This window comes from Astatotilapia calliptera, chromosome 2 (genome assembly GCF_964374335.1).
Source record: "Astatotilapia calliptera chromosome 2, fAstCal68.1, whole genome shotgun sequence".
Taxonomy (NCBI): domain Eukaryota; kingdom Metazoa; phylum Chordata; class Actinopteri; order Cichliformes; family Cichlidae; genus Astatotilapia; species Astatotilapia calliptera.
The window spans coordinates 34,834,975-34,862,680 of record NC_137423.1 but is presented as its reverse complement, the minus strand read 5'-3'; the positions used below and the strand labels follow the sequence as shown (position 1 = coordinate 34,862,680).

Genomic DNA, 27,706 nt, shown 5'->3' with positions numbered 1-27,706 from the left:
GCCCTCTTTTGAAATAGATTGACTGGACTAAAAGGCCCCCCTACTGGGTATATAAAGAACGCTTAAAGCTTTCGTGCCTATTTAGAGTAATGCGCAGACATTTTACACCATCTCAATCTGTCATCCTATATGTTGTGTACACATGGAAGAAATCAGTGTCTGTTTGTGCCATATAGAATCTTTAATATATGACATTTCTAGAGAGGGAAAAAAAAACCAACAACAACAATCATGGCACAGACGGAGTGGGGGTGGGGTGGCTCTCATTGGGGTTCAAAAGTAGAATGTAAGATGTCTGTCTTTGTCTAATCCAACACATTTTATTTTTATAACTGAGAAATCTGTTCAGGGACCCCAACATTTTTTTTTCCAACTGTCAGGGTGTCATTTGTCAGAAAAAAACAAAAAACAAAAACGTGAAACTGTATTCCCACCCCCATTCCTTCTGTATGTTATGAGGTTTTAGCTCTTTCAAAAATGCAAGGTGGGTGTTTGTATCAGATGGACACGTAGACACAGCGACCTTCCACGTACTCTCCACACTCTGCGTGGAGAGTACGGACGATCTCCTGATTTCCTCTTTTTTTAACGGTGTTATGCACTTTAGCTTCATCCTCAGTCAGTAAAATATGCCTTTAAGATGACGAAGCATTTGGACTATAGTGAGCATTGTCCCTCATGATTGAGATGTTAACCTTCAGGGCAACCCTTGCTCTTCAGTACCTCATTTTTTCCTTCCCTCTTTTCTCTGTTCTCCTCCTCCTGCGTCTTCTTCGTTCCCCTTTACCCTGGTTTCTCTTCTCTAGCAGCCTGCACAGTGATGCTCTAAAGCCATTAGTGAGTCCTAGCACCGATAATGAAGCCACAGAGGTGGTCTGAGCCAGTATGGCATTGGCGCTGGAACACGGGAGGAGGGTAGATTAGGATAATTACCTAGCCATGGTGGAGCAATGGAAAAAAAAATCTCTGACTTCCTGCAGGCCTTGAACAGCAAAGGAACACAGTTCAATCAGGTGCGACACCAATTGCTCAAAAAAGAAAGAATAAAGCAAATTGAAAAATTAGTTCCAAGTATTTTTAGTGAACATCGTGTGTATATTAGACTTTTTAAAATTTTCATTTTTTGTTTTTGCAGGTGTTCTCCTCATCCCGCTCTTATGTACATATGTGTTTATTTGTTGTTTGCGAGGCTGTGATTTAGGTCTGTCACACATACTGTAAGGACATCCTAAATATCCACGCTCACAGAGACTTTGAAGAGCCTATGAGGTCAGGTTTTAAATTATGGTCTGAACCCACACCAAGCTTTCTCCCTCCACTCCTGTAAATCCATTTTCCACACAATGCATTTCAAATCAAAGCGACGTCACCATAACATGCCTTAGGAAACATTAAGCCATAGTGCGTTACTTTCATGTATGATAGCACAGCCCCTGTATGCTTTGATGTGCTCGCGTTTTTTTTTTAATGCTTTATTAATAATAACACATTGGCTCCTTCTCACACCACCATCAGCTTCTGATGCACCTTTCTCTCCTCCTGAACAACATCCCTCACTCTTTCCATGCCTCAGCTGCGTCATCCCTCCCCAGCCCCTGAGCCGTGTCTCAGGATTGGCCCGTTTGTGTTTGGGAAGGAGATTAGAAGGAATGACATGGGCCTTGAGATGAAGAGAGTTACAAAGACCTATCAGAGGGCAGAGAGTACAGAGAGCAGAAACACCATTGGCTACTGAGGAAATCAGACATGTCTTCATTTCTCCCAGCCATCCTCGCTGAGTGTCATTTCCTCACCCGAGGAGGGAAGCATAGGGGGGTGGGTGAGGATCAGGATTTGAGTTTCTGTTTGTGAGTGTAAGTGTGCGTGGAAATGTGTGTTTGCTTGCGTGTTGTGTGCAGTAAACATAGAAATACAGAGGGATGAGCATGTAGATACTGATAGCACTCACCTCCTCCAAAGCTGGCCAAAATACAAAGCAGCCTGCGCATTCCTAGTGTTGTCCTAGCTGAACACTATGAATGGGATGCCTGATTCATAGACATGCAAGCTTATCTCCTAATAAACTGCTGCAGCTTTATCACTGGATGTTTTACATCTGTGTTTTAATGGCAAAAGTATCCCAAATCACACAACTGCTGTTGAGTATTTGCTGATATTTTCCTTCTGGCAAATTCAATATAATGCCTGCAGTTTACTGGATCACTTAGCAGTTTGTCACAATAACATGTGTACTCCTGCACACAAACACAAACACAAATTTAATTTTCTTCTTTTGTGATATTGTTGTGTTTGTATACCTCTTTGATCATGCTCCAATCTTCCTGTTATGTAGTATGATTGAATCTTGTGTATTTTATTTTCTGATTTTGATTGATCCTTTCTTCCCTACACCTTCTAGAGTACATTTTTTTCCCCAGCTCATTCATCTCTGTTTATATTCAGTGAAAAATAAATAAATATGTATTAACATGCTGAAATAACTCGTTTCTGTCTTTATTGCTTTCAACATTTACTCTGTCATTTCCAAAAGCTTTCTGCTGATCTACATTTATTCCATTTATCAGGTGTGCACACGTGCCAATTGTGCAGCGTTTTACATACTGATTTGACAGAATTTCACAGTGGAAAATCTTCCTAAAACACACAGTTTTGATGATGATACGAGACGTTACTCAGTATGTTTCTGCTTGTTGTTGCTTGACTCTGGCTGTCTTCACAGTGATATGACTGGGAGCAATGGGGCTGAGCCCCAGCCTAATCTCTCCGCCTCGACCATAATAGATCTGTGTGGTCTAAAGGCCCTCTGGGGGCACCTGGCTCCCCTCCCTGCCATCTCTGGCTGAATCGAGTGTTGAGGCCATCCCAGCGCAGAGACCAAGGGTCAGCTTCAAAGGCCTCCTGCCCCCTTCCTGCCACCTGGTGTTCCATTTCGGTCGAAGGGTGCATTTCCTTTCCAGTCCCTCCACCCTCTGTTGCCCTTCTCAGAACAGGTTAAGGACATCGAGCTGGTACAGCTCCTCCCTGTGATCTCCTTCAGCCTCCTCCCTAGCCGCCCACATGCGGAGACAGGGTGAGAGATCAGTCCCACCCAAACATCACAGAGACACCATCATTTGAAATATAAGTCTGCTTTTGATTTAATCGAAGCCCAACAATATATATGTCTATACATTGAAGTAATTTGGTAGTATATAGTGAAGGATCTGCTACATTTTTATGAACTTGAAGGTGTGTAAGGAACTTCAAATCTGTAATCCACAGTTTGATTGTGTAAAGTGCATCATTAAAAAGTCCTGAGTTTAGTCATAGAGAAAATAATTACTTCCACACAAAGAATGAATATTTATAGCATACCTTTTAATCATATTATAACACAATATGTGTACATTGTTCCAACAGTTTTTTCAAAGGCAAGAGCTTGTTTATAAAGGAGCATTAAATAAGTAAACTTTTTGGCGGTCACTTGAAACACATTTTATTATTAACTGAGCACCATATCATCTATGGTATGAATAACTCTCTCTCTTTCCCTGTTGGTCAAGTAAAAAATGGCAGGACTATAAAACACACATTTTTATCTTCGTCAGGGCTGCTGGACAATAAGCTCCAAGAATACATATTAATCAATTGAGATTTTGAATCTTTTTATAATGCTGGACCATTTTTTCCCTCCAATACATTAGCAGATCTCAGTATGTCCGCTACTCTTGTGAACAGGGATGAGAAGGAGAAAGAGGGAGAGGAAATAAAGGTCTGATGAGTTTGGCAAAGAGAAGATGGAGGCTGAGACAGATGGCATGAAGTCTGCAGCACTCTGGCGTGGCTCGCCTGGTGCTAAAATCCTCCTCTCTCACATTCCAACAAATCCTACCAGGAGGCTGGGGAGTCTGTCACACCACTCCAAGTATCCACACAGCTCGCTTCACCCTCCTCCCCCACCCACTGTTGCCCCCCTCGTGCAGCCGAGCCTCTGGCCACTCTGTATCACATTTCTACTATTTTATTCTCACGTACGTATAGATTCACATATTTGCATATTTGCGGTAGGTCATGTGGACCTTTACAGACCTGGTAAGATAAGCAGCTCCAGGGGTGCAGATAAGAAGAGAGGCCAAGTGCATAATGAAGAGATGCGGCCTTGCTGTCACTGCAGTATAAAAACCTTATTCTGTAAACACTGGTGCAAATCATAAGGGAAAGACTGTACCATCCATTTATATCAGAGGAGACTTAAGAAGCTTTTTGATTAGTTTCACCGCAGTCAGCATCAACCAATGGTCTTGAAGAACAGCTGTGTTACCCAATCTCAGTCCGAACATGCTCCTCAGACCCTTATTTTAAGGCTTCCCTTGGGCCTTACAGTCCAAAATGGACAGTAGTTTGACTGATTACACATAGCACAAACTAACAACTGGATCACGGGCTCCACATGACATCTTCATCTCCAAATACAGTACTATTGGATTGCCTTTGAATTTCTGAAGCATGCTTTCTTTCACCATCTCAAAGTGGTTCATCTAACAAGAACAGTCTAATTTATTTTACACTATGCTCGCTCCCCATGTCTCTTCCTCGCTGTCTTTCTGCCTGCCTTCTGTTTGTTCTAATGAATGACTTCTGAAATGAGGTGCTGCTGTGAGGAGGTCACAGAGGGCTTCAAAATCACATTACTGTTAATGATAATAAAAAGAACAATCTGTGTTAAACCTCTTGGATGTTTTCTTTTCTCTCTCCATATGGAGAGAATGTTTCATCTGCTACTATTTTGAACATCGTCATGTTTGGAAGTCTCTGCAATTAAAATGCACACTAAATATTTTCATTTTCATTTTTGGTTTTTTTGGTGTTTTTATGCAAATGTTGTCTCTTTGCAGAAGAGTGTGTTCTGATAAAAAGGTATGCAGTGGTGCGCCATCTGGATTACAAAGTACATCACCAAGCACAAAAACATAGTGCGGCATAAAAGGTTTACCAACAACACCTAAATTTCAAATGCGACTGTACCGTTTTATAAACAAATGCAATAAAAGTAAAGTAAAGGTGACTTTACCTCTTTGTGTGTACAGACGCTACACTGCAGATCTAACAACTACGACTGATTTGCATCTTATCATATGTATAGTTGTAATTTGTATAATAGCAGTCAAATAATAACAATAATAACAATTTGAACAGCTTCTGAATAAGTTTTAAGATAAAACTCACAACTTCAGGCAGATTCAAATAAGTTTTATCTTTCATGTAGGTTTTCAACACTAATGCATCATATGAGAATCTGACACCAACGTGTTTGCTGGGGTTGTTTACGTGGATGTCATCTTCACAAACAGATCACCATCACCACAGAGACAGAGTTTCTGGCTGTCCTTCCTACGTGGCAGGGCAGCATGGCGTCCCCAGGCTCATTGGCACTGCAGCTGTCACCCACAGGATGGAAAAGTGGCGGGGTCGATGACTGCACGGCGTGGCTTCTGGCAGCATCCCTCCCTTCCTGGCCCGGTGAAAGGGCAAGGATAGGGAGCCCAGTCTCTCAGTGCATTGATCGAGGGCCAGCCCTCCATTAGCCACCGTTAGAGCTAAAGGTCAGCTAAGGCCAACGGATGGGTCCTGCATCCGCATCCTATGGAGTGACTCATTCTCACATCCAGGGATTGAGTCCTTGTCACTTTGGTCTGCATTACCCCCTACTTCTGGTGGCCACATGAGGATGCCCATTCCTCTCAGAATAGCCCCCTCCCCGATGAGCGGATGCACCCTACTCAGTGACATTTTTTTTTTTGGGTTTGGTGTCAACCACATTCTCCATTATTTTTGCTTTTACAGATATTACTATCTCCTGCCAAATTAAAACAGCCTTCCATCTCATTTTCTCCAGCAGAAATTGCTTAATAAATGAGCAGGGCCTGATTTGCACTGATGATCACAGAGCAACACAATTGCATCAAATTGCTCACCCAGAGATGGTGCACCACATCGTGCTGATCACTGAGTGGCAACTACTGCCTGGTGTGGTTTACATTAATGCCGCCAGGCTGTGAAAGGGGATAATTGTGGTGCTAAATGCTGTAGAGGCTGACAGGATCCATTTCTTGACTTGTCAAGGGCAACAGCAAAAGAGTGGGTCATGCCGGGGTCTATCCACACAGAGGAAGATGAACTTGTTCGCACAAACATGCATGCACACACGTGGGCACATGGACACACACATAGCCAGACAAAATCAGCCGCACTCCACATAGAGATGATTGTCTCTTTCTCCTGTCAGGTTGGGCTTTTTTCCTAGCCATAGAGACCTCATCCTGGGAAATTGAGCAATTTCTGATTGAAAATAGTGCCGGTAATTAGAGCACTCACTATTTGTAACCACTTGGCAATACATTAGTATGCAAAGCTGGCAGCCAGCTTATCTTGGGGAAAACGTTTGTTTCCTTAATTGCCCTCTTAGGACAAAAGTGAACGGGGTGGGTGGGGAGGGAAGAGAGTAAAATGTTAACGTGCTGCAAGCTCAGAATAAGAATGGAGCCTGTGTGTTGAGGGGATGTGACTCCCTGAACACAGGGGTTAAACTCCACTAATAGGCTGCATACAGCACACATGGGTGCACACACACAGATACAGAGTAGTGGAGCATGCATACACTCACATATGGGCACACACTGACACTGGCACACAGGCACATGGAGGCACAGACAACAAGACAACTATGATGAGCCCATACATTCCAGAACACACACAATTAGGCACAATTAGCTCCACAGACATACTGTATTGTGTAAAATTAGACACGTGAATACAAGTGTTCAGCACGCCAGTGAATTAAATGGGTCTGTCTTTAAATCCATTAAGATGTGAAACACAGAATGGCTTTAGTTCCCTCATTTAGTTTGATAACTCTTTCTCAAACACTCACTTCTCAGTCTGGAACACTCATCTTTATCAGGAGACCTGATATAAAATTGTGCTCATACTTGTCATCTAAAAAGTGTCAAGGTTTGACTGCAATCTATGTGATATATTACAGTTAAACATATGGAATTTCTTAATAGTTAAGTCCTATAATGCCTCAGTTATTATTCGCACCGCACTTCTTTAAGGACTCTTTTACATTGGAAGCAGAGGTGAGTCTAACATGTGAAATTCTCCATTATTTTTCTTGCCATTTTAGGCACAGTAAGCTGGACCCTAATATCTATATATTTGCACACAGAAAAAAAGTTTCGTTTTTAATTAGAAAATGTGATGCAAATTAATTCTTTCTTTGCTTAGTGACTCCAGAGGCATTTTACTTTGAAGTAGTTGCTGAATTACTGTGATTTCCCCTGATTGTTGGACAAGAGTATCTATAACTTAGAGGACCAGACACATTCTACATTTTCTAAAAACACAGACCAAATAAAACTTTGTACCTCATGGAAAAACAAGGTAGAATTATTAAATAACCCTTTGCTCATAGATTAAATTGGTTTCCATGATACATGCGACAACTGTATGACTGAAGGCCTACGTTTAACTAATAAATATCCAGGCATAGATATTGATATCCAGAAAACGTGATTTTAAAAGTAATGGATCTTGTTCCTACATATAAACAGGCTAACCTCAATCATAAAACTTTATTCCTTCTGATACACTAATGGCGCAGTCAGACCTCAGATGTGGTTTGTATATGTGTATCCTGAAGACTATTAGCCCTTAACTCAGTTCAAATCTTGTAAGCTGGCGCTTGATATTTTTTGGGCCCTTTAAAAAACACATGAATGAAGTAAATGAAATATAAGAAACTGCGATGACCCGCTGTACTGTTCTCCTCTTTGAAGAGGTTATCACCACATGTTGAAACTCATCTTTCCAAGTCTAATCCGCTTACTCACAAGCAAGCACAAAGACGCAAAATCATTTCATATTAAGCACAATCAAAGTCAGTCAGCGCGGGCTTCTAAATTGCAATAGAAAACGTACTTTTTTCAAACAGCTACATTTGAGTGATGAAAAATCAAAACCACTGCAAGCGCCAATAATGGAAAATGTTTTTTTTTTTTTTTATGACAAATAGACTGTGGGTCGAATATCAGTAGCTTACTCCGTAATACCCTCTGCTGTAAAAAAAAGAAAGAAAGAAAAGAAAAAGAAAAAGAAAAAAAAGAAAAAAGACGATTTTCTATAAATTAAAATACAACAAACATAGCTTTGGTTAAGTTTAGATTTCATTTACATTAACTTTTTTTTCGTCGGTTTTATCGGTCCTCAGCCAAACTAAAAAGCACAGTAATGCATAAAATTAAATATTTAAGAAGCTGAGTGTCAAAATTAGTACTCTGAAAGCACTTTTTTTGTCCTCGTTTTAAAGTTTTTAATCTATTCTCCAACAGCACGGCTTTAATGACTTTCACCAAATACCAGCACAAAAAAACAACAAACTCAAATGATGGGAGTAGAGTAGTTTGCGAAAACAATCATTATTAATTTCAAAATCAACAGAAGCCTTGAAGCTACAGGTGGATGAATACTGATGAAAACGTCACGCAGAGAGGGGGCCTATACGGGCCTTCTGATGTACTCTTATTACAAAATCCGCATTAAAACTGTTTTCCAATTAGTTTTTCTTTGGCCACTAAAATCATGAATCGTAAAGAGGCCATGGCGTTGCATATCGGCCAGTTTGACTTTTATCGGTATCCCATTAAATTTCCCTCTTTTGTCTCCGACATCTGTTGCATTTCATATTTTTAGTGAGGACACATGAAACGAGGTGGACTAAGCAAAAGTTTATGGGAGCAGAACAGATCGGAAAAAAACAAACTATGTTTCTATTCAAACGGCAAAGATTACGAAAAAATAAAAGCACGGACTCTAAAATATCATCTAAGTCACATCTGTTGGATCGCACCTGACAGACGTGAGGGACGAAACCCGCTCGCAACGATTTTGAAAATATTTGGAAGAAATCGTGGTAGGACAGCTGATATGAAGACAAATTGGTTCTGGGGGATGTTTTAATTGGGCGGCGTTAATAAACCAGTCCTTAAATTGTTTGTCTTAATTGTTCAAAAACTGGAAATATGAAGAAATACGTGCAAATGTTTATTTACACCTCAAAATCACGTGCACGCGCGGCGGGTGGTCGATGAGACTGTATGGGTGGGTGTTCCACATGCTCCAATTTCATGTCACCAATAATATCAGTCAATCAAAACTAATAATTATAGATTCGATAGGTCTAATTAAAGGTATTTATCTCTGCCTGTGTTCACTGGGTTATTACTCGAATTCGGGGCTTCGTTTGACGAGTTTAAGACACCAACAGGATGTTTTCCATTCGTCTTTGCAGGCTAAACTATAATGGAGGCTCCGACTGAATTCAATGTTTTTGCATTTTGCCAAACAAAACCTGAACCAACACAATAATGAATGCCGTGTTGCTTCAAAAGGAATCCCCCATTTAGACCATCTCCTAAGAATGTAAGGCTTCCTTAAAGTTGTGAGGGCCAAAATGGCTTTTGGAGAGCTGAATCAGTGTCCGTGTGTACACACCATGTCCAACAAAAGCAGGGGCTAATCCACCTAATTCACACAATGCACAGGGCCCTGTTTACATGGGATATACTCACACAGGGGCCCTCTGTCTCGTCTTCTCTGTAGAACAGACCGAACAAGGTATCCTACAGATGTTTTCGTCTCTCTCATGTGATGAAAGGCAATATGAAAGATCACCGACAGAATCTGCGTCAAATCCAAATCAGAGAATGTGACGCTAAGCGGAGAGCATAAATATGACTCCGTCCCCATCTTTCATCTTATTTTTTAGTCTGTCTGCATTCCTTTCATGCTTTCATAGGAACCATTCCACTTTATTTAAGCATTTATTTTGCAGTGAAGGAAAATATTACTCAACAAAATGTGTAAAGTTATCATATCAAAGAGCTAAATGTATTTATATTTGAACATGAAGGCCTTTTGTTTGTATATTTGGTCATAACTGGTCAGTGAAATAAATCATAAAAACAGACAACACCTAATTGTATTCAGGCCTTTTTTCTTTCTTTCTTTCATTTTTTAACTAAAGCAAATGAGCTGGCGCAGTTCTCCATACAGCACCTAAACACATCACACAGATGAATAAAAGCTTTAATCTGAAGAAGCTTGCACCTAGGGACTCCACTAATTACATTTGAGCGCAACAAACTTAAGTCAACATGTTATGAGTCAAAAAAGAATAAATTACAAAAAACATCACATTCCGTCTATTTTGTAGCAGGACGGTAAACGTACAAATAATTCAACTTTAGCTTACAGCAACAACCTCAGTTTAATGTATTGTAATATTAAAATTATGATTTCAAATTCGGCCTTTAAGTTTAAAAATGTCTTTTACAGGATATAACAAATATTAAAGTTTAACATCTATATTTTCCTTTGCGATTTTCTTACACGCATACACTGAAACTACACCAGGTTTCCCACAATTATAATTTTCTATCCAATATGAATATTTCCTTTTATACTCAGTGAAATTTCCAAATGATATCTCGCCTCTATATCTATTTAACCTCATAATGTTAAAAAATGTTTTAAACAAAATAATATTAATAATAATATTAATATTAATAATAATAAAATAGCTTTTCCGTTTTAAGGAGTCTTCGACAGACTATGCTCCCAGTCCAGACTGAAAAATGATGTTATAATAATGTTCCAGAACATAAAGGGTTAACACAATATGCTACCTAACGAACAGGACTAACACCGAATGGCACGTTGTTTTATTTTACACTATTAACTATTTATTATATAATGAAGAGATTTGGCAACCGACACGGGTTTTTTAATTACTTTCATTAACGTCCCAGATTTCCTCTTTATTCGACTTAGAGCCATTCACGTCGTTCCCGTCTGTAGGTGTGTTTCACTGTTTCCATAACTGCATTTTTTCCAGAAGGGGTAGGTAATTACTTTGGCACAGCCAGGTAAATTCCGGCGCTAAATTGAAATATTCTGCTTTAATCCTCACTAAATCCCCATTCTCAGGACACGGTGATGTGAGCAGCAGAGGAGTCATGTGGTGCTCCGGTAGCTTCTTCAGGTGAGCGTCGCGTCGCAGGGGGGCGGAGGATCTTCTCTCGACGCCATAAGCATAAAACAAGATTACTAGATCTTTATCGTCGTTTCAGCGTTTCTACCCCCCCTCGCAGAGCTGCTACTTCACAGTCTCAGGTTCAGACGGGGGAACGTTGCATAATGTGCAGGAAATGAATTGTAAGTTGTTTGGGAGAGGGGTATTTTAAACTTAAATTAATAAGTCATAAATAAACTTCCCTGCGTGTTTTCCAGGGTGTTTATAAGCAGGTGAGCTTGTTTATGTAAATTAATCTGGAGATGCATTACAAAAACAGGGCTTGATAGCTTTGCTTTTCTTGCCATTTGAAGCAGGAGAAGCTCTTCACGATCACTAGACATTAAAAATAACATTTTTGTCGTCTTATAAACAAAACGGGGAAAAAAACATCTACGACTGAGCCAGACTATATTTCAGGTTTTTAGGTATAGTGTGTCTCGCAGGAGTAAATACTGGCAGAAGTTTGTACCTTCTGCTTGTCATGGTGCTGCCTGAATTTACCTTCCCCATATCTTTAATTTGTAGTCACCAGGAATAAAAGGCTGAATCTCAGCTCTGGCAGCTCCCACGTCAGTCTTTGCAGGAGTGGGTGACAGAGAACAGCAGAGGCAGATAGCATGCTAAAATCGCATCACTAGAGACCCCACATCAAAGTAGACCAAACCTCATATTGAGTGAACTTTTAAGCCAGAAAGACTGTGTGACATCAGAGCACCTAAAATGTGACTGTCATGTTTTTCAAACTTCGCTGAACACAAGCTCAAAGACTTGAGAAGTATTCAATGGCAAGCGCCGTTCAAACGCTCACACTAAGATTAGCAGTCTTTGTCTTACAGGAACCTCAAAGACCAATTAGATTGAGAGATGTGTGTGACGAATTTGTCAAAAATAAGATGATAGATACCACTTTGGCAGTGAGCAAACATGGCTGGGGATTTCAGTCAAGCTCAGTCATTGACAAGACACTGTCAGACAGTGTGTCAACTTCAGGAGACCTGCCAGTTGAGAAAGATACAGCTTGGAATTGAGACTGATCAATTCCCAAACTGCCAACAAGACGTGGCTATGATAGCTGCACTTTATTTTGTGAAGTAAAAAAGTAAGGATTGCTTGGATATATTGTCAAGTTTTTATGCATCTTAAGCCTTCACCATCTCAAGATACAGAAGACAGAAAAAAAGCCTAGTGCATAATATTTATCTGCAGTTTCAAAACTTTAACACCAGAGTTTTAACCTTTCCGTATTTCTTTTTGGACACACGGAAGTGGCATATAGTGTACGTGGTTTTGTTGTTTAATGTACACCAATTCAACACGTCTGGTAGCTGAGCTTGTCTTTGGCCACTATTTCTGAAGTGAAATCCAATACTCAAAGCATTTTCCTCTTCAAAGTAGTCTCCTGTTGTGCTTTGTGACCACAATAGTGTCAATCTCATACTTTCAAAGCCTCATCTTTGTGTCAGCTTTGAGTAGCTGTCTATACATGCCTCCGAATAGACTTGAGGCTTTGATGGCTGGTTTGAAAACAGTTTGCAACAAATTCTAAATTGGAAAAAATAAATAAATCATTGATTTGGCTGTGCATTTAATTTGATCCATAAGCACAAACTATATTTCTACCTCAACTTTGTAATAAATGTTAGTAAGCTTAGATATAGCCAGCCGCAGAAAGAAACATCCAAGTCAGCTGTAAATTGCAATCCAGCACTAGAACTCCAGCAGTAGTATGTGGTGATGATTAAAAAATCTATCAGCACAAGACAGGAAGAAAAAAATCAGTTTCAAAATGGACATTACCCCTTTTAGACCATTGTGTTTATAATAAATGTACCAATACTTTATTAATCCAAGAGGAAATTATGTGAGAATTTCCATTCATTTTATCACATAAGATGAATGTTAGTCAATAGTTCCAGCCCTAGCGTTACATTTGTACAAGCACAAATGATCTTGTTTTTACTGGTTTAGTAGTTAACAATGTAAGGTTGGTGGGCATGAAAACTTATCCCAAACAATTGCCGTTTGAAAGGCTGCATTTAAAGGCATGCTAAGTGATTGGGATGATCAAATGACAATCAGAAGAAAAGAGAGGCAATCTCAATAAACTTTGTCATTCATCCATTCAAGGTTCAATCATATCACAGGCGTTTTGCATAACTATGAGACACTGGTTCTAATCCTCAAAGGGTTTTGGGGCTACTTGGCTTTGCACTGTAGTCATTCAAGGTCGCAACCCGGTAGGAAATATGGGCTGCCATAGCAACACAAAGATGGCCTCTAAAGGCTTAGCATAATTCTTCCCTAATAGAAAAATAACAGCGGCAAATCCCATCCTTAGTGAACTACCTCATTTGACAGAGGCAGACTCCCACCTGTGAAGCACATAGTCACCACACCAATGCTCTAAGATTACGATAAGATGAAAAAAAGCCCATCTCTGGATGGGGAAGGGTGCCCTAAGCTCAAGCTAAATTCTTTCTCTTCTCTGAAGCTGAAAACGGCCCACAGTGTGTCTTTGGCTAGCTTTAGGTTTTTGAAGCTGGACAATACAAGCTGCCAAATGAATCGTGCTCTCTATATAGTAGCCTACATAACTTTGAAGTGCTTAAGCCAGACTCTGAGAAAAACTTCTGGCATCAGAAGATGGCTTATATGTGCTCAAATCTGGGAACTGTTCTTTACCTTTGCTCTTGAAAATATTTAAACTCAGTCAGACCTGTTGAACGAGTGATCATGTCTATGATAAATCAGACCAGTTTTACTCTTCACAAGGTGTTCTAGTGGGAGTTTTATGACACTGGGACGTTTTAAACCTTCCTAGTAACTGTCCCCACGCCTCTGATTGTGATCACAAAATATGTGATCCCCCTCCTTTGTCCCCCTCCCCCCCTCCGGTTTGTTGCCAGGTACTACGAGATGGATTCTTGTCACTGTGTGAGTTGCATCAGGATGATGAGCACTGGGGAGAGAATAAATTACCGCCACACTTTAGAGTGGGAGGCATGTAAGTATCAGCAGCTACAACAGAGCATCACTCTCTGCTTATGGAATCGCTAATGAGGTGAGGTATCCAGCAATGTTGCAGCCATTGTGATTGAGCTAAAATCAAAGGCTTTATGAAATCATTACTGTCAAAGCTAGCTATGAAAATCAATGATTGCCCAACATGGTTTCCTGTAAGAAGTATATGGTGCTGTTTTGTCGTATGCAAAAGGGAGAGGGAGAGATTATAGCAGGAGATGTGATGCTATCTCTACTGTGTGTCTGAGTCAGCCATTTTTAGTTCAACTGGATTTCTGTTTATTCGCTATGTGCAACAGCTAGAGGCTCATTGTCTGGCTCATGCATTGCATCTTCTCTGTCAGTGTGCTTCTATAGATGCTTGCCTTATTCAGCTGGGTTTAAAAGAGTTTTTTTCCCCCCAGCCCATCTGGATGAGTCTCGCTACCTCACACTGGACTGTGTAATCACATCATTGTCAGTGATGTTTCTGTTCAATAGTGTGCAGCCAAGATGACAGAGCAGAAAAGAGAGGAAGATTATCATTTTATCAAAATATCCTTAGAGCTCAGCAAAAAGCTACATGGTTTGGGCCTTACTAGAACACCAATATTGAAATAATTAAATCATAAATGATTCTCCAGCCTAATATCTTCATTTCACTGAGGTAGATTTGCTCTATCTTAACATCTGGTACTTGTGGTTCCAACAGTCACGAGGGTACTCTAAAGGGACTTTTTTATCATGCAAATTAGAGTTCAACAGCTTTCTTGTCTTATCAATTCATCTTTTTGCTGTCAGGCAAATATGCAAAATTCATGTATTAATATTCTATTTCTCCCATTATTTTAAGGCATTCACTGTGACACAGTATTGTATTTAAAACAATATACTTTTCTTTGCTGTTCTTATCTTTATTTAAACTCCTTTGGCTTGCCTAGATTATGGAGCGATTGATAGTGGTGTCTTCACATTAAATGGACAGTGACATTCGTAATGGCCATTTGCCGGACGGAATTTCATTCCTGTGCCTCAAGTGCTTGGATGGATAGCAGAATAGACTAATTAAATCAACGCTCCACGAATGTCCAACGAGAGCCCAGATTCTCCTCCCTGAAGGGGAATCCCACTGAATACCGGCCTGTAAGCCTCCTGTTTCAGAGTCTTACACTGAGCACCGTTCTACATCAAAGCTTTCTCAGCACCATGTCTCAAAGATTCACATCTCCAGGAAAGAATGGCTTCTGCTGAGATATGGACACCTCTGGTCTCATTTAATGTGCAAGGTCCCCTCCCCCTCTCCAGGCCTGAATCCGAGGATAGAGTGGCTATCTGACGAGATCACACAGAGAGGTGCGGGAACTTAAAGGCAAAGAGTTACTGAGCATCCTACCAGGACTCTCAAAAGGGTTCTATTAAAGCATGTTCAATATGCCGGTCAGGGCTTTCAAAGTGCTGCACACCCTCTAGCCCCGGCAAACTCAAAGGGCATCAGTGCACATTCAGTAAGAGGAATCTGGCCCCCATTAATTTAATGAGTCCAGGGTATTAGTATGCCATAGCCAGCTATGAAGTCTCCTTTTTTCATCTCTAGTGGAGTTTTAAGGAAAGATCCCCCAACTTGGGAGTGACAAAGAAGAGCAGGGAACAAGGTGCAATCATCTAATCTGAGATAAATTTTTAGCTGTCAGTCCTCAGAGGGCAATTTCCAGTGGTTAAGATGTCTTGTGCAAGCTGGAAATCCACATAAAGAATGCAGAGTGGCACTTTTACTGTCACCAGGAGAACTTCGCTATCTCTTTGTCATGATTGCATCCTCGGAAACCAGACACGAAACTTGTAAAAAATAATGGGCAGGAATTGGCACTTGGAGACGTATTTGCATAACATATTTGGAAACATGCTGTGGTCATTACAGCAGCGCGAGCACTTCTTTTTCTTTTTTACTACTCTTGTCTACTGTCACTTCACGGTTAATTAGACTTAAAGGAGAACACACATCCCAGCAACTATACAACATCTGACACGTAACTGACAGTCACCTGTAAGAGATTACAGAGACAGTGGAGTTTGCCAGGGCCTGTCAACCAGGAAGTAGCAGCTGCTGGAGCTAATTAAAGGCATAGTAACATGGTAACACATCCCAGCTAAGGGACACATCAAACACTCCTCTTCATGCAAGTGTGGAGTCTCATCTCTGGGATGTTGAGGCCTTCTGTGACCTGTGCTGGGAACCTGCTGGGCCCAAGGCTTGACCTGAGAGCTGCGGGGTGAACCAGAGTGGGTCAGGATCACTGTGGGGTGCACCTGGACCAGACTTACCTGTGTCTGTGTATCTGCATACCAAAACGTGGCCATGTGGCTGTGTTGGCGCGAGTACATGGACTCTGACCTGAACAACAAAGAAAAGGAGAGAGCTTGGGTGAGAGGTCACAGAGGCAGAGGAGGATTAGGAAAAACACACATAAGACACACTGACTACATATGATCAGACAGTCACATATGGCTAAAAAGAGGTAGAACCAGACACCTCAGATGTGGTGATGAAATCCAAACCTATTGTAAACAAGTCCTTTTACAATGGATTGTGCTAAATTATGCATAAATACTGCATAAACATCGACTTAAAGTCAACATCGCTGTGTACATTTAGTTATGTCCAGATTTAAAAGAAAATACATTTGCCCTGTAGCAAATTGAGAAGCCGTTTCAGATTTCTGTCTTTCAAAATAACACTGAGCTCAGTCATAATGAGCACTCGCGCTGAACAATAGTACCTGAAGCCCACTGAGGAAAGGTTGTTCCAGCCAATATTTATAGACATTTGATAAAAGGAAAAAGATAAAAGAACACATAGTTGACTCTCTCTCCGGTCCGTCTGTTCTTTTCTCTCTGAATCTGTACGTCAGTTTTAGAGCCTGTGTGTAACTAACCAGAGAAATCGATCCAAACAAATCTCTCATGAAACTTTTTCTCAGATGCAGTTACACTGATAACATGCTTAATATAACTGTGGAAATATTTGCCTATTACTTAGTGCGCAACTTAATTAATTCCGATCTGAATGTTTATGCATAAATAAGAAATGCATTTAGATTTTCATCAATTTCTGAACCAAATGTTTTCCTGTTTGCTTACATCAAAGTCACCCTGACAATACGTTACTGCATGACAGGTCTGATGAACAAATCACACAGGTTATAGCTCCTGGTGATTCAATATTGACTCTAAAAGGAGCATAACAGAAGGATGTAGACGTCACTTGTGTGGAGTGATTTGGCCCTGTTGGGTGAAAGGCTGTGAATGCTGTGATATAGCTCTCAAGCCGGTCTTGTTGCCACATGTAGGAAGACATCTGCAGTACGTCACCATGGCACTTCTCTCTGGGGAGCCATGCTGCAGCACATGGGCCACCTGAAGCAGGTCTATGTCTCCACCTGCCACATAGAGCGCTGACATGTGCTCATGCAGGGATGCATGTTGGTGGACCTGTCTACAGGCATGTAACTGTCAGCGCCGACAGACACCAATTTGCCACCATCTTGGGAAGGCGAACATGGCACATGTGATGCATGCAGAGAGCAAGTTCAAGAGAGGACTGTAAAATAGAGATTTTTTGACATTTTATTTATTTATTTATTTTTACTAATACTCCACAACAGCAGTGAAAAAACTCAGTCTAGCCTGTGCCGGGTATTTTCTGTGCCTGCCAAGTAGCAGACCTAAACAAAATGAGAAAGCCCTTGACTCAATTTTGGCGGCCTAATATTATTCTGCCACCCTAGGAAGCCAGGGTTCTCTTGTTGTGTAAAATAGAGGGAAGGCAACTTTCCCCCTCACATCTTTATGGCTTCATGCTCGGAGTTACTGGCTGTGAGGGCCTGAGTGCTGTGTGCTTTTAAGCAGTTGTCGTATGGTCTCAATCTCTTTACACTTTTCTCTGCCAGTCTCCTCTCTACCAGGCCTCCCCAAACTGTGTAATCAGCAGATGTCTTTACAGAACAGCCGTTTGCCACGTGCACACCGTGCATTCTTTTCCAGTTTCATTTTGGAAATATATAATTTCTTCATTTAGATTATTATTATTCTTTCAAGCCCAGGAGCCATGTTGATTTGGTTCTTAATGTGGCCAGAGGCTGAAAATACCGCTTCACTCAGCAGTTCAGATTCAAATGCTTCAATGATATATCTTAAGTCTACTTACGTTAGTCCATTCTATTATACTGCAGACCTGCTGAGTTAAACAAACCTGCACAGACTAATTCATCAGAACCCTTTGGCCTTCATCAAGACAAAGTCAAACTACTTGACACCAGAAAAGAGACCAAGAACTCTGTTCTCACGCTAACATTTCAGGGACAAATTTCTCAAATTTCTTAAAAAAAAAAAAAGCATCATAAACAGCGAACTCTGTCACATTTTTTAGAATAAACACCGGAAGCTATATATTTTTGAAAATGACTAATACACGCTTCACGTATCTTATATTAGTCTTCGTTGCATCACACTGCCTCAAAACTATGAAAGACTTACAACAATCGGAAGTTTTATAATGAAGAAATGTGTGGCATTGCCCTGAAATACATAAATGCTTATATTAAATTGACAGATCTAAGACGATATCGACTGGAATACCCGGTTGTAATGCTTACTTTCACCGACATGAAATAGACATCATGATCGCAGACAAACATGTTATGAAATATAAGTTGCAATATCATTACAGTAATTACGTCAGTAACTCAACTTGCGTATTTCCATGCCATATTACTATACTTCAGCCATGCATTTCAAATGGAAACATTTTGTGGCACGTGGCTGCTTACAGTGTAAGTATTTTACACGTCTCACCCAGAAGGATTAAGTTAAATTTAGCTCTGTATAACATTAAATGCTGTTTAAGTGTTACTAGTAATAATGAGCTGATAGGATAGTAGGTATAGCAATGCAAGCAAGCAAAATGTACACATGTATTCCTACTTTTTCTGCTATTACTATTAGTACTTTCACTTGAAAAATAAGTAATGCCCAGATGAAAGTCAAGAACTGTTGATAAAACTAACTTTTTATGGATTAAAGCTAGCAGACGTCCACCCATTATGGGCATGTGGCAACAAGCATTTTCAGAGCACCACTTGGGCACCATCAGGGCACCACCATGCCAGTGTTTCTTGTCTGTCACCAACTTCAATATTGCTGCAGAAGGTGGCAGACTCGTGAAGGGCTGGGTATCCATGAATTGAGCTGTCAAAATTAGCAAAAGGCAAAGTGGGTCACGCACTGAGGCAACAACTAAGACCCTAGGGGGATGCCATAATATCCCTCGCTAAAAAGTGATTCATTACTGTAAGTTAGCACATCAACAAAATATTTTCAAATGTTTCCTCATTACCATCTAAAATAACCCAACAGTTACAGGGGCTAATTATTTCACATAATTGTGTCATATTAAGTCACATAATAGTGTTGATACTTCTGTCACTTACTTAATGCCTAACCTGACCTTCGATAGCGATTGTGTTAATGATAACTCCACGAATTCACTTTTTTCTATTAATTGCCGATTTTGCTTGTATAATGACATGAAGATAGGGAGGTGTATGAGTGTTGTGTGTGTGGGAGTGTGTGTCTCATAAGTGGTAATGTTAGACTTGTGCACTTGGCAAGCATTTTTTTCGCTCCATTTGGTGACAGATTGGGTTTAAATAACATTATATCTTCACAGTTGTGACTCACAAGCCTCAGTGTTACAAAGTCAGGGTGAGGTTTAGCACTTCAGATGAGGATGAAGGAGGATCGGGTCGCCTCACTTCGTCTTTTAGTTTGTCACTTTATGCTGGGCCTAATCTGGGACTTTATGAATAACCTTTTACTGTTTTACTGACACAATCAATCCACTTTCCCCCCAACTAAACCCATGGTTTTTCCTTCATAGCTAGCATTCCCAGTGGTAAAATGGGCAGAAACACGAACTAAGAACGACTGAAACTGCTTGTAAACCTCTGCTTGAGACATTTTACGAAAATGTTCTAAATTCGTTCAACAGATAAATGTAATCAAGTGGCCTATATTTCATTGGAAAAAAAGCATTTGGAAAAGTTGTGACATAAATTCAATAACACCAGTGTCCAGTAGTTTAAAGAAAAAGATGCAACTTTACATTGATTGTGACACGTTGCATGGCGGGGTGCTAAGCATTGCTGAATACTTCCTAGTCAACACAGCACTACATTTTTCGACATGACTTTGAATATTTAAGCAGAGGTCATAGCAGGGTGCATCTCCTCTTGCCTCTCTGAGCCCCAGGTAGAAGGGCATGAAGAGGGGTCTTAATATTGATGCTCCAGGCCCAGAGTGCTCCACAAACGTTAATGTTGCACTGACTCTCTGAACCAGTATACATTACTGTCAGCCCTGACCCCCTCATCAGCCATGTTTGTTTTTGGTGGTGTTATGATATCAAAGACTAACTGCTTTACAGCACCTCCTGGTGCTCCCCGGGAGAAAACTTCTCCTTTTGGAATGAAGAATTCACTCTACAGATTTAAAGGTAGTAACATCGCCTGTTTCGCCATGTGTGAATTTGATATTATTTTGGTCTTTCATAATTTAACAAAATGTTGTAAACTTGTAGTGACTTTATTGAAGGGAGTCGGTATCCATGTTATTATGAAGACTTTAAGCCAACACGTGCGGATTTGGGCTGATGGATTCTTTTTTGTGCTGTTTGTTCAAAGATTGACTTCAGACGCTCCACAGGTAACTTTCTGTTTTAACTTTTTTAACTTTCTTTTAAAGTGAATCCTGGCTGTGTGGCAGATGAAGCATAAACTGTGATGTCTTTTTCAAGAAGTGAGTGTGGTTTATTTGTTGTCTCTGAAAGACACACAGGAGTGTGGCCTCATGCTTTAGAGCTTTGTTTACGTGCTGCTTTGGCCCGCTTGTTCTGTCCTGAGCTGCCTGTCCCTCAAATCCAAGGTTTACTATGAGGTGGAGCACAGAGGAGGGATAAGGGCTGTCCCTGCTGCTACTAGGGAGTGCACGCCAGCAGTGCATAGAAACTAATAAAGATGCACACTGGCAGAACCCATTGACCAAGCAATGAGATGTCACCATAAACAAGCGGCAGGACGTTGGCAGTTAAACGGCTGGTTTCATAACACTAGATGAATTTTAATTTTTAATTAAAAGACATGCCTGTTATTTAAGATCTCAGAATATACATACTACTAATATGATTAATATCAGTTTGTTTGGAAGTGTTATTTTGCAATTTTTCCATTCACTTTTGACTAGACGTGGCTATTGCTGTTTTTAAATACTAGCTATATGTTAGTAAATCTCCTCAGTTCAAACTTGCACATCAGAGTCCTTAAAACGGGCATCAGCTCTGGCAGTAACATCTGCACAGGACACATCTCATGTATGTCATTTTTGCAAATACAAAATAACATCCTTGAATCAAAAGTGATGTCTGGCAGTGCTCAGACGACTCTTCAGATTTATCATGTAGTCATGAAACTTTTAAGACCATAATAATACATTTGTTATAGAGCCTTAGAAGGTGCAGAAAACTCAAGGCCCAACTCCCAATTCCCTGATCTCCAATTAAAAATGTTGATTATATTTCTGATTATTAGTCTTAAATGATTTATTAACAGTTAATTATGTATTTGCCTTAACAAAACAAGAACGCCACAATATATCAGATTTCCTAAATTATATCTTTGGAAAAGAAAAAGCCCAAAGTCCAGAGAGCAGGAATAGCACTTGTGGGCCTAAAATATGAGTGCTTTAATTTGATTGTGTTAAATTGAAGCTTCTTTGAAGAACACCCACAACTCTCTTTAGCTATTTATTTCTCATCAGTGGTTTGACTCTGACATGTCTCTTTTGTACACCTGAATTATGGTAGGGCTAATTTAAAGTACATGATGCATTTAAAGAAATATTTGACCACAACCTTCAGGCGAATCAATTTAACCTGAAGAAATGAAAATGAGGCTGATGTGGCATGAGCAGGCCACCTACCTGAATGCATTCTGTTCAGAGATAATGATGGGGTGTTTACTTTATTTTTGTCGTTATTATTGTGATTATCATTTTTGTTTCACACGATACACAGCATACTCATATCACAAGATAATAAAGAAATACAAATAAAGATGCTCTTTTTAGAAAACCTATTAGCGGTACACTCTAACTGTTGATTAATCTAATTCCAAGACTGTGTTTTCTGTTGACGGAAATGTTCCTTTTGCTAAAGGAACATTGATTTGAATTTTTCTGTCCCCGTGAAATTTTCAAATTCCTGGCATTTCACTAGTGCTGAAAAACACTAAAGTAATATCAATAAAAAGAAGAACTTCAAAAATTTGCACATTATACAGCATTGGTAAAATGTTGTTCAATGTTAATATTCAGTCGCGGATTTTCGCTGAGTGAAATTAAATTAGGACAAATAAATTTTATTTGAAATTACTGTTGCGATTTAAAGTTAAGGGTGGAGAGCATGCCTTTTTAAAAATAAAAAAAAATGTTTAATGAAAAAAATGAAATAAATCAAAATAATAATGCGCAAAAATGTATTCACAGAGACATTAAGAACAAAAACCCATCAAGAACTATTTTAAGGTTAATTGAAAAAACGTATTTTCGGTGTTTTGTTCTGATTTAAAAAAAAATAAATGTGTAAAATCGACATAAAGCATAAGGAGGCAATGCACATTTTTGAAAAGGTAATTAAAACAAAAACAACTTTTTTCATTACATATATAAGAGCTTTGTTTTGTCCTTTCATACACATCCGAATACTCTCTGTAAAAAGAAAAAGCTTTAACAAACTCTATGAGTTTCATTGTAATTTCAGCAGATGGAGATATCAAAGTTCGCAAGAATTAATAAAAAAGTTTTCCTGCTAATGTCAGACAGAGAACAATCAGAAAGTAATTATGCATACATTTTGTTAGTTTAGCTGCTTGTTGAAAAAGCCATCTGTTTATAAGATTCTTTGTAATTCTTTTCCATTGTTTTTTTACATCTGCAAAACTTATTGTGCAGCATCAAAAGACAATGAAATTCATTAACTCTCCGTGTCTAATTGGCAAGATTCTCTTATTTCAAGTCTTTTTATTTCTTCAAGGGACATTGTCTTGAATGGGAGGCTCTCATCTCAATCAAATAATATGCAATGATAAACAAGAACTAGAGTTTTTGATCAAAAAGTGCAACTCAAATCAGATGCTTCTGCTGGACTGAAATGTGAAACTTCTCCCAGTTTGTAAAAGGAAAGACGCCATCTGTTTTTTTATGATTGTCTGTAAAGAGGACATTAAACTGTCAGTGGTGTTCCTTGTATTTTTGCAGACAGTGACGTATATCCCACAAATCATCAGTTCTTTACCAATCTTACTACATTGTATTTAAACCAGTAGGTCAATTGTAGTTAAAGTACAGACAATAACTATTTGCTTTTCATAGCAGTTCTTTTATTTAGGTTAGTGTAATGGCATTGTAAAATCAGTTAATTTAGATAACGCCTGATTAATTTGATAGATTACCATGATTTTAACAGATAAAATTCCCAGTTTAATTTTTCATTATAGTTTCAAAGACTTTGTTCTTTCTTTCTTTTATCTGTTTGTCTGTCTAAGAAACATTGAAAACGATGGCAAAAACTGTAAAACCCAATTTTTCTCCTCCACATTCTAAACTTGAAAAGCCGTGATCAGTGTGAAACTATAGTTGAGGAAAAACTTAGCAGTCTTATCCTTTAGATTTCAAGAAAACTATCTCTCCCATGATTCCTCAAAGTTATAAATGCATTGGGAGAAAAAAAGGGGGGAAAAAACTGAAGGCTTTCATTCTGTCATACAATGAAGGCTTTCAACTGTTTATGCGCTCACTCAATCCAATATTCAAGTTTGTTAAAAAAGAATAGTTATTTTGTTTACTAAATTTTTGTCGACGTCTTATTAATTGTAAGTAATCCAACGCCAAGCAAACTAAACTGCACGTGTGTTGAGTCAGTGTGAAGCTGTGGTGTAACGAAACCTTTGGCAAAGTGATTCGCTTGTGTAATGCAATAATACTGTATATTTGAAATAAAAGGTATTACAGCGATATCTAGCTTATAAAACAAACAAGCATTTTACACTCCAGAGTCCTCGTAATGTCGCTATTTGCAGAAGTCAACCATCTAGTCGCTGATTTCATGTAGAAGCATAAGCATCAGCTCCATCTTCTTCCTCCCCAGTTAGCTTAGCAGCAGCGGCCATTTTGTCTGATTTTGCATTGGTCTAAATGTGTATTGAAGGTCACGAGAAATTTCTGGCAATTTCTGCTAAGGAGATGGTAACACCAGCTTCTTGAAATTTTTTTACAGAACAGGTTCTCTTACTTTGAGCCATCAACCAAGATGGCGAGCAGAAAATGCGAATTATATCAGGCATGCGCTGAGCATGTTCCAAGAAATAATGCTTTCATTTCCTGTTCACTGTTCATTATTAACCACATGGCTGTCAAATGTACATGCATACAAGACATTCATGTGCAGGCACATCAAATACTAGTGTGCGCGCACACCCACACCAACACACACACACACGCATAAAATAAGGTGAGCTGATCCCATTCTTAGAGACTGCGTCAACCACCCGCTGATTTCACTGCCACACCATGTAGACAACCAACCACAGGATGTATACACCCAGCTGTCCAGAGGTCACCTTGGCTTGTTTACTTGACTGGAGTGGATGCACAGTGGCAGAGTGGACCACCGCTATCCACAACAGCTCATCTAACAACGTGTGTTCATGCTCTCACCTCTTTTAGGAACCTGCGTCATCTTCGGGGTAAGTAGCACAATCTGTACTTTACCCAAGTCCGCTGCACCAAGGAGTAAAAACTGTGATGGACAGACCTACTTTACGACCGCTCTTTCTTTATGTGTTTAACTCTTTGAAAGTCTGTCATTTACACTCACGTCATCAATTAGTTATTATTCTACCAATTACTATCTTCCTTTTTAACTTTGACAGAATATTTTACTTGAAATTAATACATTTTTAATCTAGTTTTTCAAAGTAGCAGTGGGCTACTGGGAGATTACTGTAAAACACTTTCCTCTAACACTTTTCTGAGCATGAAGTAGTAGTGAGCATACTGTATATCATTGCAATGGAAAATTACACTGCACCATTATGACACAGGAGCAGCAGCCATGCAATTGCACAAAGATCAATAAATGCATTTTTACAACAGCAACAAAAAAAAATCATGGTTAAGTGTAATCGGTCTGTGCGTTTCAGCGTTGGCCCATTGTCACTTCACAGGCCAAATTACCAAATCTTAGTGCTATGATACATTTGTAAATAGTACGTACTAAATACACAAACACTCACCTCTGCACTGCTTAAACACCCCACTTTGGAAACACTGGAGCTCCAAAATCTCCATGTTATTGGCACAGAGGGGTAAAACGACTGTGCGGGAGTGAGGCCCGGAGACTGGGCTTTCTGTGTTTCCAGAGAGCTGCCCTGACCACCCTGGTAAATATAGGAGAGCAAATCCTTTTCAGGTTGAGAGTATGACACGGGACTGCCACATAAATCAGTGTAGGCCCAGCCCGGCACAGGCTGGGAACGCCATGGGAGTGGTAGGCGGCTCTACGGTGAGGTTTTTGGGGAAGGATTATGGATTGAGACGTACAGCTGGGAGGCTAAAGTTACACTTTTCATTACCACTTCGAGGGGGTCTTGGCTGCCTGGAAGCCAGTCAGATTTGTGAAGACCTCTTTCTCCCCCTGGAATGGTTGTAATTCTGCAGGCACATTCTTCACCTGAGGATAATTGTTTTTGATATGGCAAGAACAATTTGGCCAAATGCGATGGGAAGTGCTGTTTTTCTTTTCTTTTTTCCTTTTTTTTTTTTTTTTGCAGTGGAAGAAATAAAAAAAGAAAAAGGAGAGGGTATTGTGAAATGTCCTCATTCACCAAAAGACCAGAGTAAAGAGAGAGCAGTATGCCCCCTTCTGGCTCTTTTCTTCTCTCCCTCTTTTCTTCTTCTTTTTTCCCTGGCGTCTGGAGATGTGAAGAAATGTCTTTTGATCAGCTCTGACAGAGCCTGGGCCATGTGAAGAGGGTGGCTAGCAGGACTCTGCCAATCCATGCAAGGCAAAAATGTTCCTAATAAGAGAGTAATAAGCTAACGAGTGCTGGGTGTCTGTCTGATCCACATTCTGGTTACCGTTTGTGCCAGCACACCCAGTGGCTTCTGACGTGTACCCGACTCTCATCAGTCTTTGGACTATTTGCCAGGTCACTGCGTTTCACCTGCCCAGTCCCATATGCTCTCAGCAATGGTGCAATAGTCTGAAATTTAGGGACCTTGTGGGCACAACTAAATTGAAATTGGGAGCATTCTATTTCAAATTTTTACACACAGCGTTTGGAATTGACAACATGTGTTACGTTTGCTGTGCTGGAAATATACAGGGGCAGAAAAATAAAGTACGGGGTTGATTCTGAGCAAAGAAAATTTGTCTCACCTTGCCCACACAACATCAACTTAGGCTATTTCCACAACTGACTGCTTCCATTGTATTTGTGGGTTTGAAGTGGTCACATATCAAAGGGCTCTGTCTCTGCAGGGTGGATTCTCTGGTACTCTGTACAGCACAACAAGGAGATAGTTACCTCTCACAGCTTCTCACTGCAGCCCAAATAAACACATCACCTCCACTGCAGGGGGAGGAGGACAACAGCACAGCTGCCAACTCTCCCTCTCCCTCTCTCTTTATCCTACCCTAGCAGCAGCACCAGCCAAGTCCACAGTGCTGCGGGGCATCTCAGGCATGAACAGGTGCACTGTTGGTGGACTTGGGCCTCTCTTAGGCCTGTCTCTGGGCTGGTGCTAAGTGCTGGATGTGTGAGGACTGGTGAAGACAGGCTGGCCAGACTTTAATGGTGTGGTGGTGAGTCCTGGGCTCAGCGCTGGTAATTATGGTGGGGAGAAGGTGATTAAGGAGCGTTGAGCAGCCCAGCGAGGGGGACGGGCCCACGCCCAGCAGGGAGGGGAGTTCTGCCACAGGAGGGACCAATCAAGTGTGAAGCAGAGCACAGACCTTGGGCCTTGGTTCAGTGGGAAAAGGCTTGGCCACTGGTTCAGAGCGCCGCAACTTTCACGGATTAGTAGAGACACTATTCTGAAGACTGAAAAGGGGAACACAGCACGGAGGCAGCATCAATGCAAGTGTGCGTGCACACAAACACACAGTCTCTCTCTTTCTTTTACCCTCTCACACACAAAACCCACCAACAGCTGGGAGGAGGGCTACAGCCATCGCCATATTACCATAGCAACGGCATATCTCACATTTGAGCCCAAATGAAGACACTTTGGATTGAAACTGGGATATTTATTCTTCCAGTTAATGGAAGTATTTTAATAGTTTCTCTCAGAGCTTGTAGAACGTTTCCCCCTGACTGAGTTAATGAGTTGCAATTGAAGGTGCTTACTGCATCAGACAAGCATTTTGTCATTTTGCAAATTACAGGAGATCAACACTGCAAAATTTAACTTCTGTATTTATGT

At 40.2% G+C, this 27,706-nt stretch overlaps 1 protein-coding gene and 1 long non-coding RNA gene across 7 annotated transcripts in view; one reads left to right on the top strand and one right to left on the bottom strand.

Annotated features, from left to right (window-relative positions):
- LOC145431882 (uncharacterized) overlaps positions 1-4,706 on the top strand; it is a 97,113-nt gene extending 92,407 nt beyond the window's left edge. For 4 of the 6 annotated variants that reach the window (XR_013912202.1, XR_013912200.1, XM_080308188.1 and 1 more), the window contains one exon: positions 807-2,480. Coding sequence is in view for 3 of the 6 variants with exons in the window: in XM_080308188.1 (XP_080164314.1) it covers positions 807-821 (15 nt within the window). In the remaining 3 variants the exon portion in view is untranslated. Of the gene's footprint in view, positions 1-806 lie in introns of all 6 variants that reach the window. The other 2 variants (XR_013912199.1, XM_080308195.1) reach the window with 2 other exon arrangements.
- On the bottom strand, positions 2,478-25,861 carry LOC145431892 (uncharacterized). Its single transcript, XR_013912205.1, has 3 exons — positions 25,516-25,861; positions 16,436-16,505; positions 2,478-3,045 (listed from the first exon to the last, which is right to left on the bottom strand). It is a non-coding gene; the product is annotated as an uncharacterized LOC145431892 (long non-coding RNA).
- Between the last annotated feature and the right edge of the window lie 1,845 nt (positions 25,862-27,706).